The sequence below is a fragment of the Schistocerca cancellata genome, chromosome 1 (genome assembly GCF_023864275.1).
Source record: "Schistocerca cancellata isolate TAMUIC-IGC-003103 chromosome 1, iqSchCanc2.1, whole genome shotgun sequence".
NCBI classification, from domain to species: domain Eukaryota; kingdom Metazoa; phylum Arthropoda; class Insecta; order Orthoptera; family Acrididae; genus Schistocerca; species Schistocerca cancellata.
In genome coordinates this window covers 741,562,385-741,575,881 of record NC_064626.1, presented here as the reverse complement: position 1 = coordinate 741,575,881, position 13,497 = coordinate 741,562,385, and the positions used below count along the sequence as shown (strand labels likewise).

The 13,497-nt window shown below is 42.8% G+C and overlaps 1 protein-coding gene across 2 annotated transcripts in view; it reads right to left on the bottom strand.

Annotated features, from left to right (window-relative positions):
* Window positions 1–13,497, bottom strand: part of LOC126185629 (dosage compensation regulator) — a 220,825-nt gene that overhangs the window by 81,961 nt on the left and 125,367 nt on the right. For both annotated transcript variants that reach the window (XM_049928144.1, XM_049928143.1), the window contains 4 exons: window positions 10,197–10,394; window positions 9,890–10,103; window positions 9,495–9,734; window positions 9,180–9,388 (listed from right to left, as the gene is read on the bottom strand). In XM_049928144.1, coding sequence (XP_049784101.1) covers window positions 9,180–9,388; window positions 9,495–9,734; window positions 9,890–10,103; window positions 10,197–10,394 — 861 coding nt within the window. The remainder of the gene's footprint in view (window positions 1–9,179; window positions 9,389–9,494; window positions 9,735–9,889; window positions 10,104–10,196; window positions 10,395–13,497) is intronic.

Sequence of the window (13,497 nt, the reverse complement as noted above, 5' to 3'; positions counted from 1 at the left end):
CGGAAGGTACGATACGACAGAAAATTTCTGATAAAGTTCGGCAGAGGGCCCCGAAGACCCCATCCATGAAGCGTAGAAAGGATGTGATGGCGCCATGTCGTATCGTATGCCTTCCGCATGTCGAAAAAGACAGCGACCAGGTGCTGACGGCGGGCAAAGGCAGAACGGATGGCCGACTCCAGGCTCACCAGATTGTCGGCGGCGGAGCGGCCTTTACGGAACCCACCCTGAGATGGAGCCAGAAGGCCCCGAGACTCCAGTACCCAATTCAAGCGCCGGCTCACCATCCGTTCGAGAAGCTTGCAAAGAACGTTGGTGAGGCTAATGGGGCAGTAGCTGTCCACCTCCAAAGGGCTCTTGCCCGGTTTCAAAACGGGGATGACAATGCTTTCCCGCCATTGCGACGGAAACTCACCCTCGACCCAGAGACGGTTGTAAAGGTCGAGGAGGCGTCGCTTGCAGTCCACTGAAAGGTGTTTCAGCATCTGACAGTGGATGCGATCTGGCCCGGGAGCGGTATCAGGGCAAGCGGCAAGGGCACTGTGAAATTCCCACTCACTGAATGGAGCATTGTAGGATTCAGAAGTGTGGGTGCGAAAAGAAAGGCTCCGACGTTCCATCCGCTCTTTAATGGAGCGGAAGGCCTGGGGGTAATTCGCAGAAGCAGAACTCAGAGCAAAATGCTCTGCTAAGCGGTTTGCAATGACGTCGGAGTCAGTACAAACGGCTCCATTCAGTGAGAGCACAGGGACGCTGGCAGGGGTCCAATAGCCGTAGACGCGTCGAATCTTGGCTCAGACCTGCGATGGAGTGACATGGAGGCCAATGGTGGACACATACCGCTCCCACCACTCCTTCTTGCCTTGCCGGATAAGGAGGCGGGCCCGCGCACGCAGCCATTTGAAGGCGATAAGGTGGTCTATGGAGGGATGTCGCTTGTGACGCTGGAGCGCCCACCGGCGATCTTTAATCGCTTCCGTGATCTCAGGCGACCACCAAGGCACAGACCTCCGCCGAGGGGACCCAGAAGAATGGGGAATGGCAGATTCGGCAGCAGTAACGATGTCAGTGGTGACCGATTGAACCACCGCATCAATGTCATCACTAGAGAGAGGCTCAATAGCGGCAGTGGAGGAAAACAAATCCCAGTCAGCCTTATTCATAGCCCATCTGCTGGGGCACCCAGAAGAGTGACGTTGTGGCAGTGACAGAAGGATCGGAAAGTGGTCACTGCCACACAGGTCATCATGCACACTCCATTGGACAGACGGTAAGAGGCGAGGGCTACAGATCGAAAGGTCGATGGCGGAGTACGTGCCGTGCACCACGCTGAAGTGTGTGAAGGAACCATCATTTAAGAGTGAAAGATCAAGCTGTGCCAATAAATGCTCAATGGGGGCGCCTCGACCTGTTGCCAGTGATCCACCCCACAGAGGGTTATGGGCGTTGAAGTCGCCCAGTAACAAGAAAGGTGGCGGCAATTGGGCTAGCAGTGCAGCCAGCTCATGCTGCACGACATCACCATCCGGTGGAAGGTAAAGACTGCAGACGGTAATAGCCTGTGGCGTTCACACCCGAACAGCGACAGCCTCTAGAGTTGTTTGTAGAGGGACAGACTCGCTGTGAAGAGAGTTAAGGACATAGATGCAGACGCCACCAGACACCCTTTCATAAGCTGCTCAGTTCTTATAATAACCCCGATAGCCTCGGAGGGCGGGGGTTCGCATCGCTGGAAACCAAGTTTCCTGAAGAGCAATGCAGAAGAAAGGGTGAAGGCTGATAAGCTACCGGAGCTCAGCTAGATGGTGGAAGAAACCGCTGCAGTTCCACTGGAGGATGGTATTTTCCATGTCTGTGAAAGGCATGACGGGACTGGGAAGGCAGATTACACCGCTGAGTCACCTGCTGCCTCCGATTGAGCACCTGTGCTAGTGCTATCCATGGCGTCTGAGGGACCGGCGAGATCGAGGACCTCAGCGGACGCCAGAATCTCCACCTCGTCCTCAGACGCAGAGCAGGAAGGTTGCGGTGGGGTGGCTGCCACTGCGAGTTCCTTGGGCTTAGAGCTGCTCTTCTTGGATTTCTCACGCTGCGCCTTGGGTTTAACTGGCTGGGAGGGCTGCACAGATTCAGTCTCCGGGACTGAGGAGGATCGTGAAGCCCTTCGACCAGCTGATTGTGGGCACTTACGCCACTGTCGGTCGTCAGCCTTCCCACTGGTGGAAACCTGGGAAGGGAGGGACCCAAGGGACCCTTTGCGAGCGTGAGAAGCCGAAGAAGTTGGACACTTCTCCGGCTTAGAAGCAGGGACGGACGTCCCTGATGGGGGGGATGGTGTTGCTCCTGGGGTAGGTGGCACAGGAGCAACCCGGTGGGTAGAGCCCCCCACTGGCAAGGGGGCAAGAGGAGTTGTACCACTCATCGATCCGGCTGGAAGTCGCGAAACTGATGGGGCGAGCACAGGTGTTGTAGCAGCGGCGTAGCAAGATGTCATTCTCACGGGATGTAATCGGTCGTATTTCCTTTTGGCCTCAGTATAAGTCAGTCGGTCCAGGGTCTTATCTTCCATGATTTTGCGTTCTTTCTGGAAGATTCTGCAGTCTGGCGAGCAAGGTGAATGGTGCTCCCCACAGTTGACACAGATGGGAGGCAGGGCACATGGAGTATCGGGATGAGATGGGTGTCCGCAATCTCGACATGTGAGGCTGGAAGTGCAGCGGGAAGACATATGGCCGAACTTCCAGCACTTGAAGCACCGTATCGGGGGAGGAATATAGGGCCTGACGTCACATCGGTAGACCATCACCTTGACCTTTTCCGGTAACGTGTCACCCTCGAAGGCCAAGATGAAGGCACTGGTAGCTATCTGATTTTCCTTTGGACCCCGATGAACGGGCCGGACGAAATGTACACCTCTGCGCTCTAAGTTGGCGCGCAGCTTGTCATCAGACTGCAAAAGAAGGTCCTTATGGTAAATAACTCCCTGGACCATATTTAAACTCTTATGTGGTGTGATCGTAACAGCAATATCCCCCAACTTGTCACAAGCAAGTAACCGTCGTGACTGGGCAGAGGATGCCGTTTGTATCAGGACCGATCCAGAGCGCATTTTGGACAAGCCCTCCACCTCCCCAAACTTGTCCTCTAAATGCTCGACGAAGAACTGAGGCTTTGTGGAGAGAAAAGACTCCCCATCAGCTGTCGTACAAACTAAGAATCGGGCGAATAACTGCTACTGCCATCCTGAGATTTACGTTCCTCCCACGGTGAGGCCAGGGAGGGGAACGTTTTCGGATTGTACTTCTGAGCGTTAAAGTGAGCCCGAGCGTTAAAGTGAGCCCGAGAACGCTTAGAGACTGCTGGCGGCTGGCCACCAGCGAGAGTCGATGTACCACGCTTCATTGCGGGTCATCCACCCTGATGCCACCTACTCCGACCAAGCGCCCTCCCAACGGGCGCCACCCAGCCACAGCAAAGGCCACCTGGCAGGATGGCCGTTGCCGGGAGTCCCGATACCCCAGGAGGATAGGCATCTACTCCTTGGCAGATGTGGGGAGTTAACGGCGCAGGCATCAGTAGAGTGATCCCTGTGTTGTCAGGGGGCTACAACCAACAGGGTACATGGCGGCCCCACCACAACGGACTGGCTGCTGTGCTGGATCTTAGATGTAAAAATGTCCAAGGTCGTCGTCGCAGTTAAAAGCAACACTGCAGAGTGCAGCGTGGTAATCGCACCCAGGGACGTATCCTCGCCCAAGAGATGGAAAACGAGTGGGACACCATTCCAACGACGAAAAAGCCGGCTAAAGGTCTCAATGCACGACGGATACAGTGCACCATGTAAGGCGCCCTTCCCCAATTGGCTCGCTCTTCGGAATAATTTAGAAAGATGGAGGTCGAACCCGAGAGGGGACCATCACATAAGGCCGAAACATGTGAGACTCCTTTTAGTCGCCTCTTACGACAGGCAGGAATACCGCGGGCCTATTCTAACCCCCGAACCCGCAGGGGGGGAATAATAATAATAATAACAATAAAGCAAAATACACAAACCAATCACTTATATAAATACATCGGCTACACCACTGCAATTTCATAACCACTTCTACAACCCTCTAGATCACGTAACATCAACAGATACGAAGAAAGTAAATTGGAAAAAGAAAACACTACATGGCAAGCACCCGTATCACCTAACACAGCCACACATCGATCAAGACGCATCCAACACATGGCTAAGAAAAGGCAATATATACAGTGAGACGGAAGGATTCACGATTGCAATACAGGATCAAACAATAAACACCAGATATTACAGCAAGCATATTATTAAAGATCCCAATACCACAACAGATAAATGCAGACTTTGCAAACAACAAATAGAAACAGTAGATCACATCACAAGCGGGTGTACAATACTAGCAAATACAGAATACCCTAGAAGACATGACAATGTAGCAAACATAATACATCAACAGCTTGCCTTACAACATTAACTTATAAAACAACATGTTCCCATATACAAGTATGCACCACAAAATGTACTGGAGAATGATGAATACAAATTATTCTGGAACAGAACCATTATAACAGATAAAACAACACCACATAACAAACCTGACATCATACTCACCAATAAAAAGAAGATATTAACACAACTAATCGAAATATCCATACCCAAAACAACAAATATACAAAAGAAAACAGGAGAAAAAATTGAAAAATACATCCAACTGGCTGAGGAAGTCAAGGACATGTGGCATCAGGATAAAGTTGACATTATACCGATTATACTATCAACTACAGGAGTCATACTACACAATATCCACCAGTACATCAACGCAATACAGCTACATCCAAACGTATATATACAACTACAGAAATCCATAATTATTGATATGTGTTCAATAACCCGAAAGTTCCTAAATACAATGTAACATATACCGTACATTTAAAAGGAAGTCGCGCTTGATCAAGGTCCCCGTCACTTTCCATTTTTAACCAGACCTAAGGTCTGAGAGAGGAAAGAAGATGATGATAATAATAATAATAATAATAATAATAATAATAATAATAATACTTACACAAAACACTGATTGCCTTTTTCTATATATCTTGTAAACAGTAGAGGCATGTGAAATTTAAATTACATTTTCCTAGATTTCCGAAAGGCATTCAACCACAGTAGCACATTCTTGATTAACAGCCAAGTTATGATCACAAAGTCTCTTTGCAGGTATACTGTTGGCTCAGTGAATATTTGGCTAATAATATGTTACACTGGATAACCAATGCTCTGTTACTGAGTGTACCCAGAGGAAGCATAGTAGAATCCCCCTAGAATCTCGAAATACGTTAACGTATGTATCAGATGCTCGGTAGCACCATAATATTGCTCGCTGATGAACTATGGGACAGTATTGTTGGCAGATAATCAAGAGGAAATGCAAAAATTTCCACCAACTGAAAAAAATTGCAGCAGCTCTGGTTAATACTGAATAGTTCTAAACTGTTACAGAGAAAATCAGCTGCTAACAACATTTTCAGCTGCAGAAAATCTTAAGCATGTTTACAGTATATTAATATTTACGTTAAGGAAGAATTTGTACTTCCTTCTTATTTTTAAAGTTGAGATGAAATGAGTGGGTACCTCCCTATGTTATGTCATCGGCTCCCAGTAACTATCAATTTTTTTTTCTATTTTTAAACTTCGTTATCTCTCATACAGTTTATGTAGGTACATGAAAACTTTGCAGGTACATGAAAACTTGCAAATCAATTATCAAGCAAGGTTCAATTTAAATTCATTGTTCAGTTTATTCTTCTCACTGTACTGATTCCACTAATATCATTTAGTTTGATTATAGATTATGCTGATTGATAGTTATAGTTCACTGAAATTAATACCACATCTCAGTAAGTGCCTAATAAGCAGAATCGAATACAATGGCCAACACCATTCAAAATTTCAATCTTCCAGCAACATTTTAAATTACCCGAAACTGATTACCTTCTGAAATAATTAAACTTTTAAGTTCTGAGCAATTACCAATTTTCATGGCAGTTTTTTCCCTAACCACTGTTAGATTCTACTCTTTATTTACCTACTTTACAATATAATGCATGGCACTAATTAATTAAATCACTAATTAATAGTTTCATTTAATTTACTATGATTTTCAATATGGCACTTATACATCCAAACAAGATGATGATGATGATGATGTTTGGTTTGTGGGGCGCTCAACTGCGTGGTTATCAGCGCCCGTACAATTACCCAATCTTTGCTCAGACCAATTTCGCCACTGTCCTGGATGATGATGAAATGAGGAGGACAACACAAACACCCAGTCATCTCGAGGCAGGTGAAAATCCCTGACCCCGCCGGGAATCGAACCCGGGACCCCGTGCTCGGGAACATCCAAACAAGAGGATTCACATCCCACAAGCATAATAGTATCTATAAATTTCTAACCAGTAACATTTTCATAAGCCAGATTTTAGTTAAGGGTAGCAGTTCATTCAAAACAGTCAAAACCAATCAAGCCCATTTTGAGAGTATTGCGCAGTTTACATAAAACAGTTTGTTCTTACAACTCTGTTGATTGGTACAGCAAAGTTCACTGCAGCCCATCCAGTAGAGGGAACAGTTCAACAGAATGTACCATGCCGAAGTTGGGTATGTCCAGTCATTTGTTGCTTTGTAACTCAGTGACACTACATTCTAGTTACTTCTTATTGTGAATCTTCATGTCATGTGGCTGACTGTGTTAGATCTCAACAAGACCTACCAGAACAGCAATAATCAATGAGAACGTATGTTTACAGTGTAATATTCTTTAATTTTGGTGTGTCTGCTCAACTTGAAAATCATTGTGTTATTCCAGTGGGGCAGTGCTGCCACTTTACATAGCATTTAACTCTGGAACTATGAAGATCAAGATCAAGATCATCATCATCATCATCATCATCATCATCATCATCATCATCATTCCATACTAAACACTACTAATTACATGGTTGAGCTTAGGTTTACTGCACTATAACTTTACAGCAATAACTATGAATAAGTGTAGTATGCAACTATTTGTTGGCTTGCATTTAAAAGAATCTAGTGTGTCTGTAACTAGCCATTAACAATAACTTTTAATCACATCAAAAGTGAAAAATTCAACTCTATATACTGTGTGGGCTACATTAATGGAATTATCCTTCTATCAACATCTCATTTTCAACCAGTTACAACAATCAAAGGAAGAGGCATCAACTGCTAAAAGCAATGAAGCAGATGAAGTGAACTGGTTAAAAATCTTGTTCTGAACTTAATATATACTTCGATAAAGCAATGTTTATATAACCTCATTTTTTTAAAAAAAAGAAGAAAAATTGGTCTACAGGAACAAAATTTGTGAGAAAGCAACAATTCTTTTTCACAAAATGTTTCACCACGAAGCATAAAGCACATTCAATGTACTTGAAGGAAAGGGGATTTCATGCTTCGTAACTTCCTTATGCAATGCTGGGAATACAGATTAGCTGGTTTCTTCATGTTTTCATCACAGGCTATGTTAGAAAGAACAAATAATATTCTTGAGGTGAAATGTTCTCATCTACAATTACATATTGTTCTGTTTGGATTCTTCTTCAAGTAAATCAGTATCTGGAATATGATCTGTGGTCATTCAGACTTCTTCAGTCTGCCCTCATCCTAAGTCTTCTGCACTCAAATGTCATATCCAAAAGCTTGTTTGAAAACAAAACTACTTTGAACTAGCACACTGAAAGAACTTTCAACTAAAACTTGAATGAAAGTGCCCACTAATTTCCTTTAAACATTCCTTGCCTGACCTCCCCAAAAATTTCTTCTTGAACATAGTTTGCCTCATCTATCAGGACTGTAAGTTGCTATCTTAAAAGTCTAATTCCTATCAATTTGAAACCACACCTCTCTATGCAGATGCAACTAAACACATGCATGACAACACGAGTCCACTGCAAAGATTAACACCCCCCCCCCCCCCCCCCCCAATACATACAAGCCACATATTCTAGCTGCCACCTCCTGCCAAGTAACGAATCAGAGGTCTTGCACCACATAAGGAATTTGCAGTGCCTGGAAAAGGCAAAGCATCTCTGGTGCCTTCATGTGACTACAGAGTGGAACCAACATTATACACTGAAGACAAGATAGCCCTCAAAACAGTGGGTCTTGCAAGTCATACATATCACTACCAAAGGATGAACAATGAACTAAAAGTAAAATCTATGCAGCATGGAAAACACAACCAATATATGAATATATGAGGGGAAAGCAAAATGTAAAGGGACTTTGGCAATTTCTCCCTGTAGGGCTTGGTAACACTGCTGGTATCCAAGACTGAAGTACTGTTGTCTACAACAATTCTATGTAACATATCCTTCTTATTCCCATGTTAGTCACCCTACTGTAGCAGACCACAAAACACTGCAGCTCAGTTGTCAATTTGCACCAAAAAGAAGGAAATGAGGGCAGTGACTCACTTTTTGGTTGCAGAAGGTGTTCAACCTGTGAAACTGTGAACAGTGAGAACTAATGTAATGTGCTGCAAACTAATCTGAAACCTGCAATCACAGCCAAATGTCACAGAAAACTGTGAAAAGGTGTCATCCTGCAGCAAGATTATGTTCAACCACATTCTGCCAAAGGTATGGCTGAAACAATCACGGAGTTGGGATTCGAATTGCTGGAACACCACCATACAGTCCAGGCCTGGCTCCAAGCGATTTCCACATGTATGGACCACCGAAGGAAGCACTCGGGGGAAGAAGATTTGCAACCGATGCAGAAATCACTGATGCAGTGTAAAATTGGTTACAGGTGAAACCAAAAAACTTTTGTTCAGACGAGATCAAAAATTTGTGAAACACTGGAGTGTGTTTAATGCAGAGAGATTACTTAGAAAAATACTGTACGTTTCAGTTTTCTATCATTAGAATAAATATTCATTTTCTCAAAGGTCCCTTCACTTCCTACAAGTGAAAAAAAGAAAAAAAAGTGAGTCAGTAGGCAGGCAGTAATTATCATTCTGCAGTTCTCACACAGCAATAAACTGTAATCCTCAAATCAGTACTAAATTTTCTAAGCAGTTCACAGAAACATTAAGTACAGTTACAACTACATCATGAAAGAACCAACATACCTCTATAAGTTCAAAACTTATTTCCTTCTCACTAAGCTGTGCCATAGCATTCCGTGTCTGTGGTGAGTATTCATTTGATATCACTTTATTTAAGTTTTCATCCTGATCCTCGCCAGTTAATTCAGAATCATCTTTGTCTTTACGTTTCTTGCGGTTGTCCAGTGGTGGAACAAAATTTAACATTTGTATGCTATCCTCAAGGAAATACTCTGAAAAAAGCAATGCAACTATCAGAAACTGTCTTCCCCACAGGTTCTACAAGTTCAAACAATTTCAAAATATCTTAGCAGCCATCTTATCATATTTTAATATTACCTTGTACTGGGTAAGCTCGCCCAGGAATTTCAATTACTGGACAGTTGTTGAAATACTCGCTAAAAAGTGTTGTATCAATTGTTGCTGACATGAGAATAAGTCTGAGATCAGGGTATGTATGGATCATATCCCTTAACACAACCATTATGAAGTCTGAGTTGACATCTCTTTCATGAATTTCATCAACAATTACATGAGATACACCTCGCAGGCCATTTTCCAGCTTCCTTAGCAGAACTCCTGTTAATGGAAACAGAGCCTTTAAATATTACATATATTACATATCAAACAATGGAAAAACCAGGATGGAATGTTATATTAAATATTGTAGGTAAATACTGCTATTATGTAGATGAAAACACTAACACTGATGAAACTCAGTGAAGTAAACTTACCAACTGTACAGAACATAATTGCTCCATATGGACGAGGCAGACAGGATTCAAATCTCACACTATAGCCAACACTATTTCCCAACGGTTCTCCTCGTTCATTAGAGACACGATCTGCTACAGAAACAGCAGAAATTCGACGAGGCTGGGTTATAACTATATTACAATACGCTCCCTGACCTGCCTGAATATAGTCATCCAGAATATACTGACAAACCTGAAATGAAATGGCAATGGGGAATCCTGTTATACAATATTCAATTAGAAGGAAAAAACTTATGAATGCGACAATAAGTAAAAAACGTTTCACCTGTGTGGTCTTTCCACAACCTGTGTTGCCCCTAATAATGACCACAGGATGTTCATTAATGGCCTCCATTATCTGAGATTTACATGACGCAACAGGCAATGTGTTACGTTCTTTTACCATATTCTGTAGAGCAGTATCATTTTGCATTCTTTCCCGAAAACTTTTCTGTAAGTCTTCACTCACTCCATCCATGTTAGCCTGTAATGTCAAGAATATAAAATTTACTCTTGGCAATAACAGAAATTAACTTGACTTAATTGTAATCTGCACAATCACTAAAAAAATTCACATAGAATTTGCTTCCTTGTTTGGGGTTCAGACTGAGCCTCTGTATCCTAGTGAGAAGAAAAATAAAAACTCCGACAAATTTTGTGTCAGCTGCTTGGCCAAAACCAGTATCCATTGTGAACAGGGATTTGGGGCACACATGAGTGTGGTTTTATACTAAAAAAATACAGTCATTCCAAGATGGTGATAAGTTCGGAATAACAGACACTCACATATAGCTGACTGATGGACAGCAAGCGCAAACGCACGCACGCGCGTGGGCCCTTGCGCGCGCGGAGTTGGACTAACTGGTGAAGTTACACTGTCAGTACATTTTTTTATGATATCCTGTTTACAATCTGTAGCACAACATGTGATGTCTATGAACTACTCTTGACTGCCATAGTTTATCAAAAGCAGATGCTCCACCAGTAACTTTAACAAGTTTTATATGCAATGTATTCACTAGTTATATGTTACCACACAAAATTTACACAAATATTTTGGAATTTTTTTTTCAGCTTTATATTATTGTATCGATTTCACAATCAGCATCTTGATCCCACTTGTGTACCGATAGCTGCTCCATTGTGTATGGTCCTGTATATATTCTGCTTTGAGTTATTTCTACATAAATAAATTGAAGTCACCTTTTCACTAATAGATACACTGTTTTACGAGGAAGGTCTGTGTGCATAATTTGTAACTATTTTACACAAATTGGCTGAAGTATGATGAACTGAAGTTACGTTGTGAAAATAATGCCATTGCCACCTAGCAAACAGCCGTCCTAAATCTATAGAGAACACCAGTAACTTCAGATGCTTCAAGTATGACCAGATTTGCATCTGGTATGGTGCTTTTAAGGATACAGTATGTGGCTGGATGTGGAGACTTGCTAGAAACTAAATGGGACTGATATTCCACATTACTCTGTACCACCACCTTCCCCAGTTGGATAACTGATTAGAGATATGCAAGCCACCTAAGTGACAGCCAGCTGACTGCAATCATTTCAGAACACAAATGGATAGCGTAAAATGTGCATTCAAAACCTTTGGTTTTCAATCCTTTATGTTGTTGTTGTTGTTGTTGTTGTTGTTGTGGTCTTCAGTCCTGAGACTGGTTTGATGATACTCTATCCTGTGCAAGCTTCTTCATCTCCCAGTACTTACTGCAACCTACATCCTTCTGAATCTGCTTAGTGCATTCATCTCTTGGTCTCCCTCTACGATTTTTACCCTCCACGCTGCCCTCCAATGCTAATTTTGTGATCCCTTGATGCCTCGGAACATGTCCTACCAACCGGTCCCTTCTTCTAGTCAAGTTTTGCCACAAACTCCTCTTCTCTCCAATTCTATTCAGTACCTCCTCATTAGTTATGTGATCTACCCATCTAATCTTCAACATTCTTCTGTAGCACCACATTTTGAAAGCTTCTATTCTCTTCTTGTCCAAACTATTTATCGCCCAAACTATTTATCGCCCAAACTATTTATCGCCCACACTATTTATCGCCCAAACTATTTATCGTCCATGTTTCACTTCCATACATGGCTACACTCCATACAAATACTTTCAGAAATGACTTCCTGACAAATCTATACTCAATGTTAACAAATTTCTCTTCTTCAGAAACGCTTTCCTTGCCACTGCCAGTCTACATTTTATATCCTCTCTACTTCGACCATCATCAGTTATTTTGCTCCCCAAATAGCAAAACTCCTTTACTACTTTAAGTGTCTCATTTCCTAATCTAATTCCCTCAGCATCACCCGACTTAATTTGACTACATTCCATTATCCTCGTTTTGCTTTTGCTGATGTTCATCTTATATCCTCCTTTCAAGACACTGTCCATTCCGTTCAACTGCTCTTCCAAGTCCATTGCTGTCTCTGACAGAATTACAATGTCATCGGCGAACGTCAAAGTTTTTATTTCTTCTCCATGGATTTTAATACCTACTCCGAATTTTTCTTTTGTTTCCTTTACTGCTTGCTCAATATACAGATTGAATAACATCGGGGAGACTACAACCCTGTCTCACTCCCTTCCCAACCGCTGCGTCCCTTTCATGTCCCTCGACTCTTATAACTGCCATCTGGTTTCTGTACAAATTGTAAATAGCCTTTTGCTCCCTGTATTTTACCCCTGCCACCTTTGGAATTTGAAAGAGAGTACTCCAGTCAACATTGTCAAAATGTTTCTCTAAGTCTGCAAATGCTAGAAACGTAGGTTTGCCTTTCCTTAATCTTTCTTGTAAGATAATTCGTAAGATCAGTGTTGCCCCCAGTGTTCCAATATTTCTACGGAATCCAAACTGATCTTCCCAGAGGTCGGCTTCTACCAGAGTTTTTCCATTTGTCTGTAAAGAATTCGTGTTAGTATTTTGCAGCTGTGGCTTATTAAACTGATAGTTCGGTAATTTTCACATCAATCAACACCTGCTTTCTTTGGGCTTGGAATTATGATATTCTTCTTGAAGTCAGAGTATTTCACCTGTCTCATACATCTTGCGCACCAGATGGTAGAGTTTTGTCAGGACTGGCTCTCCCAAGGCCGTCTGTAGTTCTAATGGAATGTTGTCTACTCCTGGGGCCTTGTTTCGACTCAGGTCTTTGAGTGCTCTGTCAAACTCTTCACGCAGTATCATATCTCCCATTTTGTCTTCTTCTTTTGCATTTCCAGAATATTGTCCTCAAGTATGTCGCCTTGTATAGACCCTCTATATACTTCTTCCACCTTTCTGCTTTCCCTTCTTTGCTTAGAACTGGGTTTCCATCTGAGCTCTTCATATTCATACAAGAGGTTCTCTTTTCTCCAAAGGTCTCTTTCATTTTCCTGTAGGCAGTATCCATCTTACGCCTAGTGAGATAAGCCTCTACATCCTTCCATTTGTCCTCCCTGCTTAGCCATTTTGCACTTCCTGTCGATTTCATTTTTGAGATGTTTGTATTCCTCTTTGCCTGCTTCATTTACTGCATTTTTATATTGTCTCATTTCATCAATTAAATTCAATATTTCTTCTGTTACC